At 35.7% G+C, this 14191-nt stretch overlaps 1 protein-coding gene across 1 annotated transcript; it reads left to right on the top strand.

The window, feature by feature from the left end:
- The first annotated feature begins 232 nt into the window (after positions 1-232).
- LOC142615717 (acyl carrier protein 1, mitochondrial) lies at positions 233-4654 on the top strand. The gene is made up of 2 exons (XM_075788484.1): positions 233-510; positions 4212-4654. The coding sequence occupies exons 1-2, from the start codon at positions 304-306 to the stop codon at positions 4386-4388; spliced, it is 384 nt and encodes a 127-aa protein (XP_075644599.1). The 5' UTR covers positions 233-303; the 3' UTR covers positions 4389-4654.
- Positions 4655-14191: the final 9537 nt, after the last annotated feature.

The raw sequence follows: 14191 nt of genomic DNA, 5'->3' as shown, positions 1-14191 counted from the left end.
AGAGTTTAGGAATATTTGAATTTTATACTCTAAAATTTTAGAAATTGGGGGAAACTTTAGAGGGTAAAATCCAAGATTTGAAATATTAAGATATAAAATCTAAACACTTCCAAACTTCAAAAGGTAAAATTCAAATTGTGAAACATTAAGGTATAAAATTCAAAAACTCCTACACTTTGGGGTGTAATTTGTAATTTATAAACAAAGGTATCACGTGCTCCTAATTTACTCTTTTTAATTACTCTGGTTCAGAGTTCTCATCCAAGTGAGTGAGTTCGCTACCACCGAGAGAGAAGGAGAGAGATGGCATTGAGAGCCGCCATACTTCGCCACGTACGAGTCCCAGTCAAAACCCTAACCCTAACCGGACGGAAATCGCAGCCATGGGGTCCGAACGGTGCTTCCCTCCGGTTCCTCTCATCGCACGGTAACGATCATCTCTCCAAAGACGAGGTCATCGAAAGAGTCCTCTCCGTCATCAAGAGCTTCCCCAAAGTCGATCCCTCTCAGGTCAGCCCCTCATTTTCCCTCTTCCATTTTCTCGAGAAAATTCCTGTTTTGGTTCGCGACCAAACAGGAATTTTCTATGTGTCTGCTTTTGCTCCTCAATCGATAAACTTTTTTTTTTTGCATAACAAGCTGAAAAACTGGTATCGATTAGCTTAATTCCTTTGCTAAAAGTGTCTGTTTGGTTTCTGAGAAAATGTGAGGAAGTGAAAAATGGCTGCTTGACTGAGTCTAATAGTACTGTTATGGTTTAGCTGAGCTGGATTTACAGATATTAGATCAACAATTTAGACATAAATTTTTAAATTTTTATTTATTTTCTTAGTAACCAAACATAATTAGCATTGTTTAATGGCTTTTATATGTTTGTAATTGCTTTGAGGATATTGATCTATCTAAAATCTGCTTACAAATGTTAAATAAAAGGATCTTTTTTTTTTTGGGTGATTGTTCAGCTTGTGTTTTCTTTGCCAAAATCAGTTTCTAGATGTGTTTGATATGAGAGCAAGTTTTTTAGAGCCAGTGGGAGTGTCCTTTGCTCTTTCGTTTGAACTAACCAATTCGTGTTGTGTGGCTAATCATAATCGGAACGAAGAAAAAAGAGAAAAAAAAAAAAGAAGGAAAAGTGTTTGGTTCAGGTTTTAATGTCAATGTATTTTTCTAAACAAATGTAGAAGTAAATTTTGCTTAACTGATGATTTTTGTATAATGGTTTCTGTTTTATTGTTTGGAATGATGTGTCATAACTGTTTAACATCCCATACAATGTAGAAATGCTAGGTCAATATTTGACCAGACCAACATTTTAGTAAAGTTATAGGTTTCATTTTGGAGGAGTTGCTTCATATGGTTTTGCATTCTAAAAAGCCCAATTTTGGAGAGAGTTTACTATTTTTCTTTTTGGAGTCTGCATAAGGTTTGTATCCTGTAAGGCACTGTCAAATGCGTAAGCAAAAAATATACTACTGTACGACTTTCTGATTTCTTGTTATTTTTGGGGTCCAAATTGAATGAGATTTTATGGGAAGATATAAAATTCATTGGTATATGCCACTGTTCACTTTGCATCTTTTTTTTTTTTTTTTTTTTGATGATGAGCAAAAAACTTCATTGAGTTATATAAAAAGAGATACAATGGAAAAAAAAGAAAAAAAGAAAAAAGGCACACAGTTAGTGTGCTAAAGAATCAGTAGAAAATCTAAACTAACTAGCAATGTATCTACAAAAATTGTGTTAAGAATCAAAAGTAGAAACTCCCAAAGCATTTTCCCACTCAAACTGAGTCTGAAAGAAAGAAAGCTTCAAATCATTAATCGATCTTCCATTCCCTTCGAAGGTAGCGTTCCTTTCCTCCCAAATACCCCATATGAGGCAATGATGGATCATACTCCAAATCACTGTACTTCTGTGTCTGTTGAAATTATCAGACCCAGCTAGCTTGGAGCTCCACCTCCACAACACCATGCAGCATGACCCAATGTACCTCAAATAGTGAACACACCATATTCCATAGCTCCCGAGCTATAGGGCAGTGTAGGAGTAAGTGATCAATAGCCTCCCCATTCCACTTACCCATAAAGCATCAATCTACCACAACCACTTGCCGCCTCCTCAAATTATCAACAGTAAAAAATTTTCCCCAACGACGCAGTCCAAATGAAGAAACTAACCTTGGTAGGAACTTTTGGTGTCCACAATTGCTTCCATGGAAAAGATAGTGGATTAGTGGGTTGTAATGCCCTATAATAATCTAGCCACCCTACTCCATTTCAAAAGAGCAGGAATATATCAGGTCCATAAAAGAGGAAACCGGCTCTAACTGTTAATCTTGAACCAGTCAAGAAACTGATTTTCCAAATGTAACTATAATCTGAAAAATATAAAAGGTCAACCACTGAAGCATCCTTGTTACGAGCAATACTGTGCAATTCTGGGAGACTATTTTTCAGAAGAAGTTCCTCACACCAACAATCATGCCCAAATTTAATGAAGGAGCCATCCCCCACCTTAAGAGTAACAAAACAATAAAAATCATCTCACCCTTACTCTTTGCATCTTTTAAATTTTGGAGGCTATGAATATGTGTGATCTAGATCATTCTAGCCTTTCATGGCATATGGATGGACAAACAAGCATAAATCTTGAACGGCATGAAGCCTCAAGTAGCCAGGTTGAAATCATAGTTGGGTGCATCACATGCTAGCATTTAAGTGGTTTGGTCTCATTGCCCCTTGCATTGTATTGCATGAATGTTGGATGCAGGGTTGCCCTTTTTTCTCCTCTGTTTCTTTCTTTTGGCATGCTATGCCAAGTTTCGTCTCTCGTTTTGCTCATCTTATTGAAAAATCTTTACCATTGCTTATTTATTTATTAATTTTTAAGTATCTTTACCATTGCTTATAGAAGGGCATTCCATTGTTAATTGAAAGAATCCCAAACAGCACTTCATTCTTCCTGGCTTCATGGCTCTCATTAAGCCTACTGCTACTTTGCCCCCTCAATTAATTTGACAAGAACTCTTTACAGATGGCCTTTCTTCCCCCTCTTCTTTGGGTTGCTTTATTTCATAATTAAATCCTTATTTCATCTCATTATGCAAGATGTTTTTCATCTAATCATTGTTGACACACTTGTTAGAGCTATCGTTACTTCCTAGAAAAATACTTTATTTCCCAAATATTACAAGAGGGTGCGAAATTACTATATAAAACTGCTTGGTAGAATAATTGTCAGTTCTTCAGCACCTGATCCTTTGTACTGCCTTCTATGCCCATATAATTTGTAAAGTAAGCCACAATATTTCGCTTGCCTACATCATCAGTTGTGAAAAATTATTTATTAAATCTCGTGAAGCCAGATTTTTACACTAACATGGTTTTGAACTTGAAGGTTGTGTTGCTTTAAGCATAGACTTCATTGTTTTCTGTCCCAGAAAGCATGATGCATCACTGTTGAAGCTACAGCTAAGTGGGAATAAATTTAGTGGATATTTTAGTCAGCATTGTCCTGTCCCACACCTTAGCTACCTCCAAACCCCCCACCTCCCTTTTTTTTTATTTCAAGTTTTCCTGTTTTTCTACCTGATTTTGTTTGTCACTTAATTTTGCATGGCTTAAAACAAAAGCTTCTACTTATCTAAAAAAAATAAAATCTAAGGGACGATTGGTTCCATCCAGGGGCTGTCAGAAGATGCCTAGCCGATTTCGTCAAGCATGTTTTTTTTTTTTTAATAAGATTGTATCACATAAAATGATTTGCCCATCTATCTAAAATTGTTATTATTTTGTTTCTTGATTTTGATTACTTTCCTTTCTTTTCTTTTTTTTAATTTAATAATTGAACAATAGTTAGAAAAAATGGGGGAGGAGGATTCAAACCTTGGTTATCCTTATAAAGGAGACCAAACAATGTCTACTGAACCACAAGGCTATTGGCTACCTTTCCTTCCTTAATTCTCTCTGTGCAATATTTCTCATCCCCTGTTTAGCATCTTGTTTCCATATTTTTTTTTGAAGTACATCTTGTTTCCATAATAAGTCTTCTTCTTTTAGTTTTATTTTTAAGTATATAAAGTAATTCTAGAGTTTGCTTGATCTGCAACAGTTCTGTTCTTTCTGAGAACAGCATTATCATGTCTCCTGATTACAGTCACTGTATCTTAGCAAATTTATTACTGGCGGTTACAGTTTATCCTGCATCTGCAGGTGACTCCTGATGTACATTTCCAGAAGGATTTGGGCTTGGATAGCTTGGACAATGTGGAGATTGTAATGGCTCTTGAAGAGGAGTTCAAGCTGGAGATTCCAGACAAAGAAGCCGATAAGATTGATTCCAGTAATCTTGCGATTGAATACATCTATAACCATCCCATGGCTGGTTAACTTAACATTTGCAGTCCTTTCTCTTTTTTCTCATTGAATTACATGTTGAACAGTAATCTGATCAGCCTTTGTTTTGTCTTCTCAGTTGGGTATCTGTAGAAGTGATTCCCAAATTGTGGTGGAAAATAATTCGAATCTGTTTGAAAAAGAGTGGCCCTTTTGAAACATGGCTTTGTGATGCTTCTACTTTAAAACATTAACAGTTTATTTTTTATTGTCGACGAACATCTGAATGGCTATGTCCAGTGCAATTAACGTGTTTAAAATGTTTGTCACAGAACAGACACTTTGGTGAATGAAGGATCCGAGGTGAACTGGTGGTAGCCCCACTGTTCTCCTTGTGGCATTTGAGATGTTATGACCGTAGTGTAGGAACGTTGACGTTTTGGTGTGTATTTTACTATTTTGTGTGTATTTTTTTTTATTTAAATTTTTTATGGCTTGGGGCCAAAGTAAATAAATAGGGATCATCCAGTGGAGCATCAATGTGCATATGAAGTTTTGTGTGAATATAGATGTATTTACCGGCAAATTTCAAATGGTGGCACTGGCCACTGAAATTGTGGAGATCAAGAAGGAAAGAAAATTAAATAGGGATCATAAGCAATCTGAATTTGCATATGAAATTTGGTGTGTTTATATATGTATGATTGGATGTACATTTGCTCATTCTGTGTGTGTGGGTGCGAGCATGTATCATTGAATTTGTGGAGAGTATTCTTTTCTGTTGCTTGAATTTTGTTGTACTTCTTGTAGGCTCCCACTAATTTAAATTCACATCAATTACTTGGATTATTTGTTAATTATAGGAGAAATTTTGAATGATTGGTAGAACTTTTTAATAAATCTTAACCTAGAATGTTAATTGCAAAAGTTTATTGTTTATCATAGATATTGCAAATGATTTATAGTTTGATGATTATTGCTAAAGGCCACCAAGTAATTATCTAATAAACTTTTATTAAAGAACTACATTTAAGCTATTTACAAGTCTCATATTGGTAATCAAATGAAATTATTTTAAGAAAATAAAATTTAAGAAAAGAAAATTGATAATTTATTTATTTATTTTTGCTCTTAAAATTGATAATTTATAATCTTTATCCATCAAAATTCATAACTCACGGCTAAAATAAAAACTCTGTTTAGGATAATGTTAATGATAATACCATATAGTTTTTCGCCTTGAGCACTCATTTAATTAATTGTTAGCTCAATTAGTAAAGTTTTTTATGGTTGAATAAGAGATTTGAGATTTAATTTCTCCGTCTACATAAAAAATCGATTGGTGTCTTGATCTGATGATAAAACAGACATCATAAGTTGAAACTCTAAAAAAAAAAAAAAAAAAAAAAAATTTAATTGTTACCATTTGAAGTCATATATGATATATCTCAACAAAATCATTTTAGTATGTTCTACTACTTTCAAATTAAATGTCACATCATAATTTGTAAAAAGCCATTTCTTTTCCAGTAAGATTACTTCTCCAAAGCAAATGTATTTGAATAATAATTTTAGCATATTTAAATAATCATATATGTTGTCTTCTAACTAATGAATAGTTCAAAATTTTGAATTCCATATGCACAAATATGACTTGTTTATTATGATATTTGAACTAATAAGCTCTTTTAAAACCTTGTAACGAGTGTTTTGCTCAAATATATCGCGACTATTGAAGCATGCCTTCCCACATGTTCATTTGAAAGTAGTCTTATGAGTATACTTGAGTATTGTGAAATTATTTTTACTTTTAACATCAAAGCTATTATGGAACCTTTCAGGGCCTGCTGAATGGTGAAGCAAAAGATGCTGTCTATTAAGGCATCAAGTAAAAAAAGGCCTCCAAATTTTATCTAATAGGGTTATTTATAATCAATAAATAAAATAATATTTTTTTACCAGATGAAAAACAAATAAAAAATAGAGAAAAATGCAACGTCCACAATATTTTTTACAATACTTTTACAAGTAATGCTAAGTAGCAGGTTGTTACAGCCTGTTATTGATGGCAAAAAAATAATTATAGTGATATTTTCAAATAGAAAACAAAAAGCAACTTAAAACTTGGAATTTGTTATAAAAAATATTGTGAATGTTGCACTTAAAATAAAAAGAATAATAATAAGAGTTTAGATAACAAACTTTTATTAGTTCTCATCTAAGTTTACTACTAACACCATTCTTTTACTTACCACTATCAATCTACCACATCAACAAGTATGAAAAATTTTGTCAAATTTTTTTTTTTCTGTCTATAAAATTTCTAAAAAAAGAAAAAATTCTATGTAGTTCATGTTAATTAATAGTAATTTTGCATCTAAAACAAGATAATCAATTTTCGCCTTAGGCCCCCAAATACATCAAACCACTTCTGGAATCTTTTGACCTAACCAAATGGCAATACTTAAACAATAAGCTAACCAAAATTTTTAAATGACAAAAAAAAAAAAAAACCCATCAATATGGTGAAAATAAATTTTTTTTTTTTTGATACAGAAAATAAAAATTCTTAAACAATGCTATTTTGTACAATTATTTTTAAAACAACGCCAATCAAATTTGGGTGGTTCTTCTAATCATCCTGCATATAAGTATAATTATATATGTTGTCTTTTTTATTTACAAGTAGTAAGATTATTTGAATTTTGTATACAATAATATAACTCGTTTATAATTTTTTTGAACCGATATATTCTTTAAAACCTCTCAAATGAGTGCTTTGATTAAATATATAGTAACTATTGGATCATAGCTCCTTGCGTGTTCATTTGAGAGTAATTATAGTCTTTATATATATATATATATATAGAATGTGCTTAATTTTTATAAAAAGTAAAATAAAAAACATATTAAAAATATTATGAATCCTAATGACCTAACTAAAACACAATATTTAAACTAGAATCCAACCAATGTAAAAATCCCCTAAAGTGTAAAGTTCCTAGTTCTTAAATAATACTTATTTGAACAAAAATATTTTAAGATTAGTTCATTATTTCAAATATTTTTAGTCATTGAATTGTGTACAAGGCACAAAGGTTTCTGTCCTTATTGTAGAAACCCAATGGCTAAGAATTTCATGACTAAACTTATGCTGGTGATGTTAGATTTAGCTATTCTTAATCTTATTCTCATTGAAGTGCAAGGTAATGATCCAATCTCTATATCTTTGAGTCACTCTTCCATTCCAATCACGCTTTATGGGCCTTTCAAACTTGACAATGTGGATGGAAGCTATTCTACTTGTCTTGAAGAAAGGGTTAAAAAAAATGTAAGAGAGCTTTAAGTTTTAGAAGCAGGTCAACTATCAACATGCCCGAACTTGACCTTGGACATTGTGCTTATAAGGCTTTTAAATTTTGCAAGAAAGTTGGGCATCAAGATTATCCAATGTTTCGGGAAGCTATAAAGGCCGAAGAATTATGCCTAAAAAAATTTGTGAAGCGTCATCAAATGACTAATCTGGGAAGGTGTTTATTGGAATGGGTTGAAGAGATTTCAAAAAGAATTGGGATGCCACATTAAGAAGATTGGTAATGCTTTTGACAACAATAAAATTGATGCTAAAAAGGATTTTATGAGAGGCACATGGATTATGAAAATGTAATTTTAATTATCTTTGTAATTTTTCACGCTTTTACTCTTGAATCTGCCTTATTTCTTTGTGGTTTTATTCTCTTTCATTGTGATTTCAGTTGCTAGCAAATTTTAATTATTTATGTGTGCAATATGATTGTTCTTATTTCTATATCTTTCAGATTGTATAAATTTAGTTGTTTAAGCTTTTGGGGCAGTTAGTAATTTAATATGGTATCAGAGCGGTAGGTCTGGAGTATGATCTCTGCCTCCTCCACACTGCCTCTCATTTAAAATTCCACATGTTGGGCCTCACATATTAAAAGAGAATTTGAGCCCACACATAAAAGGAAATGTTAGAATTATATGAATTAGATAATTAAATTTACCATATTCTAATAGTTTAAACTTTTGGGAGAATAGGTAATATAACATTAGTAATACTCTTTGTTCATCAATTAGGTTTGGTAGATATTAATAGAGGAGTGTCAATAGGTTAAAAAGTGTAAACACACACACACATATGGAAATTAGATTAAAGAGCCGTTGTTAATTTTCCTATCAACATTGGCAAAAAAATCATACCAATTGAAAATGTAAAAAATTATTTACACCATTTTTCAAATTGTATGTGGCAACCTTTGAGTACAAGTGCATGATTTACCCATTGGCCTAAGCCCGAGTGTGGCGCAGGATTTTGTCTCGATGGTGGGTGTCGTAGATGAGAGTGGGTCAGAGATGGAAGGATGTAATTTTCAGTGATTTAGGGCGGAGATTGATATCTCTAAGCCGATGTGCAAAGGAAGGAAAATAACGCTGCGCAATGGACAAGAATGGTGGATTAGTTTCAAGTATGAGAGGCTACCCAATATATGTTATTGGTGCGGGAAGCTTACACACTCTGATAGGGAGTGTCTTACTTGGTTGAATGGTAGAAGGACTTTTAGAAAGGGTGATAAGTAGTTTGGCCCATGGCTGTGAGCTTTCGCTTCGAATCCATCTCAAAAAACGATGATATGGGTCTTTGCCTTTGATGTGGACGATAATGGAGATGAGGTGCAACACACAGGTGACGATAATGTTCGGACCAATGGGGAAGCCACTCAGGAGACTGAAATAGGTTTGGAGGTGCCCACAAATGCCCAGCCTATTGTTGCCGAAGAAAGATGACGGGAAGAAACTAGTGATGGAGATGAGGTAGTAGACTAGGTGAACCAAGTTATGGGAAGATATATTAAACCGCGCTCTGAGGATGCTTTATCGGATATTCAAGGATTTGATTTGCCTATGATGGGGGATACATTGCTGCCTACGAAAACTCACATCCCCATCATTAAGGAGAAATTAGCAAACATTGATGTTGGGATTACTAGATTTGAGGATATGAGAGGTAGGAATGCAGGGCTTGGGCTTGAACTCTCTCATATTACTATCCCTTACCAACTAGATGAAGTAGGCTTGCAGGGAAGAATTCCCAGCTTAGATTCAATACCTCTATCTGAACTAGTGGGGCTGGTTTTGAATAAAAAAGGAAGAGCTAGAGTAGTGAGGAATTGGTCCAAACAACTGGGTAGTGCAAGTGAGGTGGACAATGATGGATTTTCTAAAGAAGCAAAGGTGACGGTGCTAGCAAAAAGGATTCAACAAGAATTTGATGAGGAGTTTGATGACACAATAGGGGGAAAGAAGAGAAGAGGGGCTGATGAGAAGGTTTTAACGATGAAGGCTAGAATCCATCCCCACCGATATCAATGAGTCTCTCAACATGGAACTGCCAGAAGCTTAGGAATTGCTGTGCAGCTGATGGGCTTGGTGATATTATCTGAGCGCAAGATCCCGGGATTGTGTTCTTATCAGAAACTTGGTCGACAAAGGTTTAGATGGAATGCATATGTGATAATTTAGATTTTGATGGGTGCTTTACTGTCTTAAGTGATGGAAGAGGTGGTGGATTGGCACTTTTGTGGAAAGCTAGTAAGAATGTTTGGGTGGACAGTTTTTCGATATACCATATAGATGTGATTTTTCATGGAGGTTTGGAAAATGCTTGGAGATTAACGGGGTTTTATGGGGAGCCCAAAATAGGTGTAGAAGTGAAGGTTGGAATATGCTTCGGTTATTGAGCTCAAAACTGAAATTACCTTGGTGTTGCTTATGTGATTTTAACGAATTGTTGCAGGTACAAAATAAACAGGGAGGACCACCTCAAGCTTATAACCTCATGCAAGCGTTCCGAGACAGTTTAGACACTTGCGGGTTTGCTGATCTAGGTTACTTAGTGTTGGATTTCACTTGGCATGGGCGTAGAGGTGGTGAACTGATTTGGGAGAGATTGGATCGAGGAGTAACAAACTAAGAATGGCTAGCAAAGTTTCCAATAGGGCGGGTGAGGCACTTGAATTGCTTCACTTCTGATCACCGCCCCATATTGGTGTCACTTGCATCAAATGTTGAGAGGCAGAGGTGGAGAAGAAAACTGTTTTGATTCAAGGCAATGTGGTTGATAGAGCCGGCTTGTAATGGTTTAATTTCAAAAGCTTGGGAGTGTAGTCCGGAGGGTACACCGTGTATGTGACAACCAAAAAATTGAAGAAGTGTAAGAAAATGCTGAAAGCTTGGAGTAAAGATCATTTTGGGAATGTTGTGCAAAGGATTAAGAGAACAAAAGAATTGTTGTGGAAAGCAGAAGAATTTTCAACCAGAACTGGGTGTTGGGATGAGGTGGAGCGATTAAAATCAGAGCTTAGCATTTTGTAGGATAAAGAAAAAAAAATGTGGAAGCAGAGGTCACGCATTCAGTGGTTAAAAAATGGGGATCATAATACAAAATTCTTCCATGGTACTGTTACCCAAAGAAAATGTAGGAATTTTTCAAAGGGTTTGAGAGATGAGAATGGGGTGTGTCAGGAGGATAAGGAGCTATTTTCGAAGGTCTTGAATTAATTCTATTCCAAGTTGTTCACTTCTTCTCAGCCACATGATTTTGACCGAATCTTAGAGGGGATTCAAGAAGTTGACACCAAAGAGATGAAGGCAGACTTGGCTAGACCATACACAGTGGAAGAAGTTGATAATGCAATCAAGGAGATGGAACCTCTAAAAGCACCGAGGCTGAATGGTACGCTTCCTTTGTTTTATCAGACTTATTGGACTAATGTAGGTATGGATGTCTATTAAGCTGTTTTATCAAGCTTAATTCTAGCTCATTCTTGAAATCTGTCAATCATATGTTTATTACATTGATTTCCAAAGTTAAAAATCCTGAAAGAGTAAATGAGTTTCAGCCTATTAGTTTTTGTAATGTGATTTATAAGATAGTTAGTAAGGTTATTGCTAAACGTTTTAAGCCTTGGTAAAATTCTATTATCTCAAAACTCAAAGTGCTTTCACTGCAGATAGATTGATAACGAATAATATACTTATTGCCTTTGAATCTTTGCACCACATGAAGAACAGTTGTAAGGGAAAGAAAGGCTTTATGGCACTTAAGTTGGACATGAGCAAAGCATATGATAGGGTGGAGGGGATTTTCCTTAAAAAAATATTTCTGAAGATGGGCTTTCAGGAGTCTTGGGTGGCTCTGATTATGGAGTGTATTAGCACAGTCTCTTACTCTATTCTGGTTAATGGCGAATCGAAAGGTTTGATTCAACCAACTAAGGGATTGAGACAAGGGGACTGCCTTTCGCCATATTTGCTCCTGTTTTGTGCAGAAGGGCTTAATGCTATTATTAAGAGTGCAACATCACATGGAGAAATTCAAGGGTTTTTTCTATTTGCGGGAATGGTTCAAAACTCACTCATCTCTTTTTTGCATATGATTGCCTATTATTTTGTAGATCTACCCTAGTGGAATGTGCGAAAATTCAGGAGCTTTTGGCCTGTTATGAAGCAGCTTCAGGTCAAGTTATTAATAAAGATAAAACAACCTTATTCTTTAGCAGGAACATTGATGTGCAGGTGCAGGAGGCAATCAAAGTTTCTCTAAATGTTCTGGCTATTTAACATTATGAGAAATATTTGGGGCTCCTTTCCTTTATTGGTAGAGAAAAGAAAGCTTGATTTACACAGATTAAAGAAAGAATTTGGGCTAGAATGCAAGGGTGGAAAAAGAAGTTTCTCTCACATGCAGGTAAAGAGGTTATGATCAAAGCAGTGGTCCAATCCATACCCACTTACTCCATGAGTGTTTTCAAAATGCCAATTAGCTTGTGCAAAGATATCGAGGCAATGATCCGTAAGTTTTGGTGGGGGCAAGGGGATTTTAAGAAGATTCATTGGGTTAACTGGAACTTGTTGTGTACTTCAAAATCTGCTAGAGGTATGGACTTTAGGGATGTTCAGAAATTTAATAATGCTTTGCTTGCAGAACAAGTATGGTGGCTTTTTCATAATAAGGAGACTTTGCTTTAAAGGGTCTTCAGTATCAAATATTTTCCTACGGGAAATATTTTGGATGCTTTGGTCCATCCAAAATGCTCATTTGCTTGGAGAAGCATTTTCAATCTCGTGGTGTCACTAATAGAGGGGCTACATGGAGAGTGGGGAATAGGTTCTCTATTGATGTATGGAATCATAGATGGTTGCTTGAGTTAAGACATAGCAAGATTATTTCTCCGAGATGAGATGTTGAAGTTAGTAGAGTTCATGAACTTTTCTATCCTGATACAAGAGTATGGGATCAGGGTTTTCTGGAGAGGTGGTTCATACTGTGGGAAGCAGAGATGATCAAGCGTATCCATGTGTCTGAAGCTGATGAGGATGATAGTGTGAGAAATGCCTATCACATGCTAGCAGCTGAGTCTAATAGTCACAATTCGAGCTCATCCTCTTCCAATTATTCATAGAAGGCATGGAAGAGTATATGGAAGATCAAGTCCTCAAACAAGATTCACCATTTTATTTGGAGAGTTGCCAAGGACTCACTACCAACCAAGCAAAATTTAAAGGCTTGGCATATCCCATTGGATGAAACTTGTGCTATGTGTGATGACCAACCGGAGACGTAATTGCACTACCTTTGGCCGTGTGAGCATGCATAATTAGTGTGGAGGTCAGATGCTGAGTTTGCTCGATTATATCGCAAAAAACATAGAAGTTTCTTCGCGCTGTTGGAGGAAGTAATGGAGATTGGCTCGAGAAATCTTGTGGCTCTCTTCTCCACTATTGTGTGTGGAGTCTATGGCAGCAGCAAAACCAAATACGGGAGAATCAAGTATCTTGGTCGTTGCATGAGGTGGGGGATAGGGCCAAAGCTTTGGTCGTGGAGTTTCTAAAGGCAAATAAGCAGGCGCCTAGATCAGTCCTGCGAAGTTCAGTCCGATGGTTGCCGCCATCGAAAAACTGCAATAAGGCAAACTTCGATGCAACAATGTTCAAAAGTCTGGGTTATGCTGGTATCAGGGTGGTGGTTTAGAATCATAGAGGGGAGGTTATGGCTGCGTTGAGTAAGAAAATTGAGCTTCCTCAGACTGTGGAATTGGCAAAAGCTCGGGCTGCTTATAGGGCAGTCAAATTAGCTCAGGAGATGAGTTTCTTTGGGGAACAAGCAGAAGGGGATTGTCTTATGGTTATCCAGGCTTTGAAGGCTCAATCACGGTGTAATACTATATATGGGCATGTGATTAAAGATACTTAGCGACTAGGCGGCTACACTACAGTTTCGTCAGTTGCAACATCTTCGACAGAAGGGTAATAAGCTAGCTCATGTATTAGCTAAAAGAACAGTTTTATCTGTAGATACTGATATATGGGTGGAAGATCTACCTAGTGATTTGGATAATGTATTCCAAAATAATTTACATTAATGAAATTTCTTATTGTTTTCTCAAAAGAAAAAGTACTTAATAACCAAATGTTATTAATTTTGTTCTGCAGACATTTTCGTTGAAAACACCAAAAAAGAGTATTCAACAAAGAAGGGAATAATATTAATGTATTACTTTATATTATATTATAATATTCATAGTGTGGGGAGTAAAAAGACCCTGATGGGGATGTGGGCCTTTGGGCCATGCTAAGGAAGGCTGACTTGCTCTTGGGTTTAGAACTTGTTAGTACTACGGGTCGGCCCATACGCCGAGCATCCGAGGGTCCAGCCGAGGATGAATTTCCCTTCGGACGGACATCGGAGAACCCGGGACTTCATGGTAAAGGTTAGGGAATGACACGGTCAAGACCAATGGTTAAAGGGGGTGAACCCTTGAATGTCCTAGAAGCAC

The sequence above is a fragment of the Castanea sativa genome, chromosome 11, assembly GCF_040712315.1.
Source record: "Castanea sativa cultivar Marrone di Chiusa Pesio chromosome 11, ASM4071231v1".
Lineage (NCBI taxonomy): Eukaryota > Viridiplantae > Streptophyta > Magnoliopsida > Fagales > Fagaceae > Castanea > Castanea sativa.
This window is presented reverse-complemented; position numbering and strand designations above follow the sequence as displayed.

Excerpts from the sequence above, each read along its gene's own strand:
- LOC142615717 (XM_075788484.1), top strand. The coding sequence starts at position 304 with ATGGCATTGAGAGCCGCCATACTTCGCCACGTACGAGTCCCAGTCAAA. Across the intron at positions 511-4,211 it reads CCAAAGTCGATCCCTCTCAG|GTGACTCCTGATGTACATTT; the intron begins GTCAGCCCCTCA and ends CTGCATCTGCAG.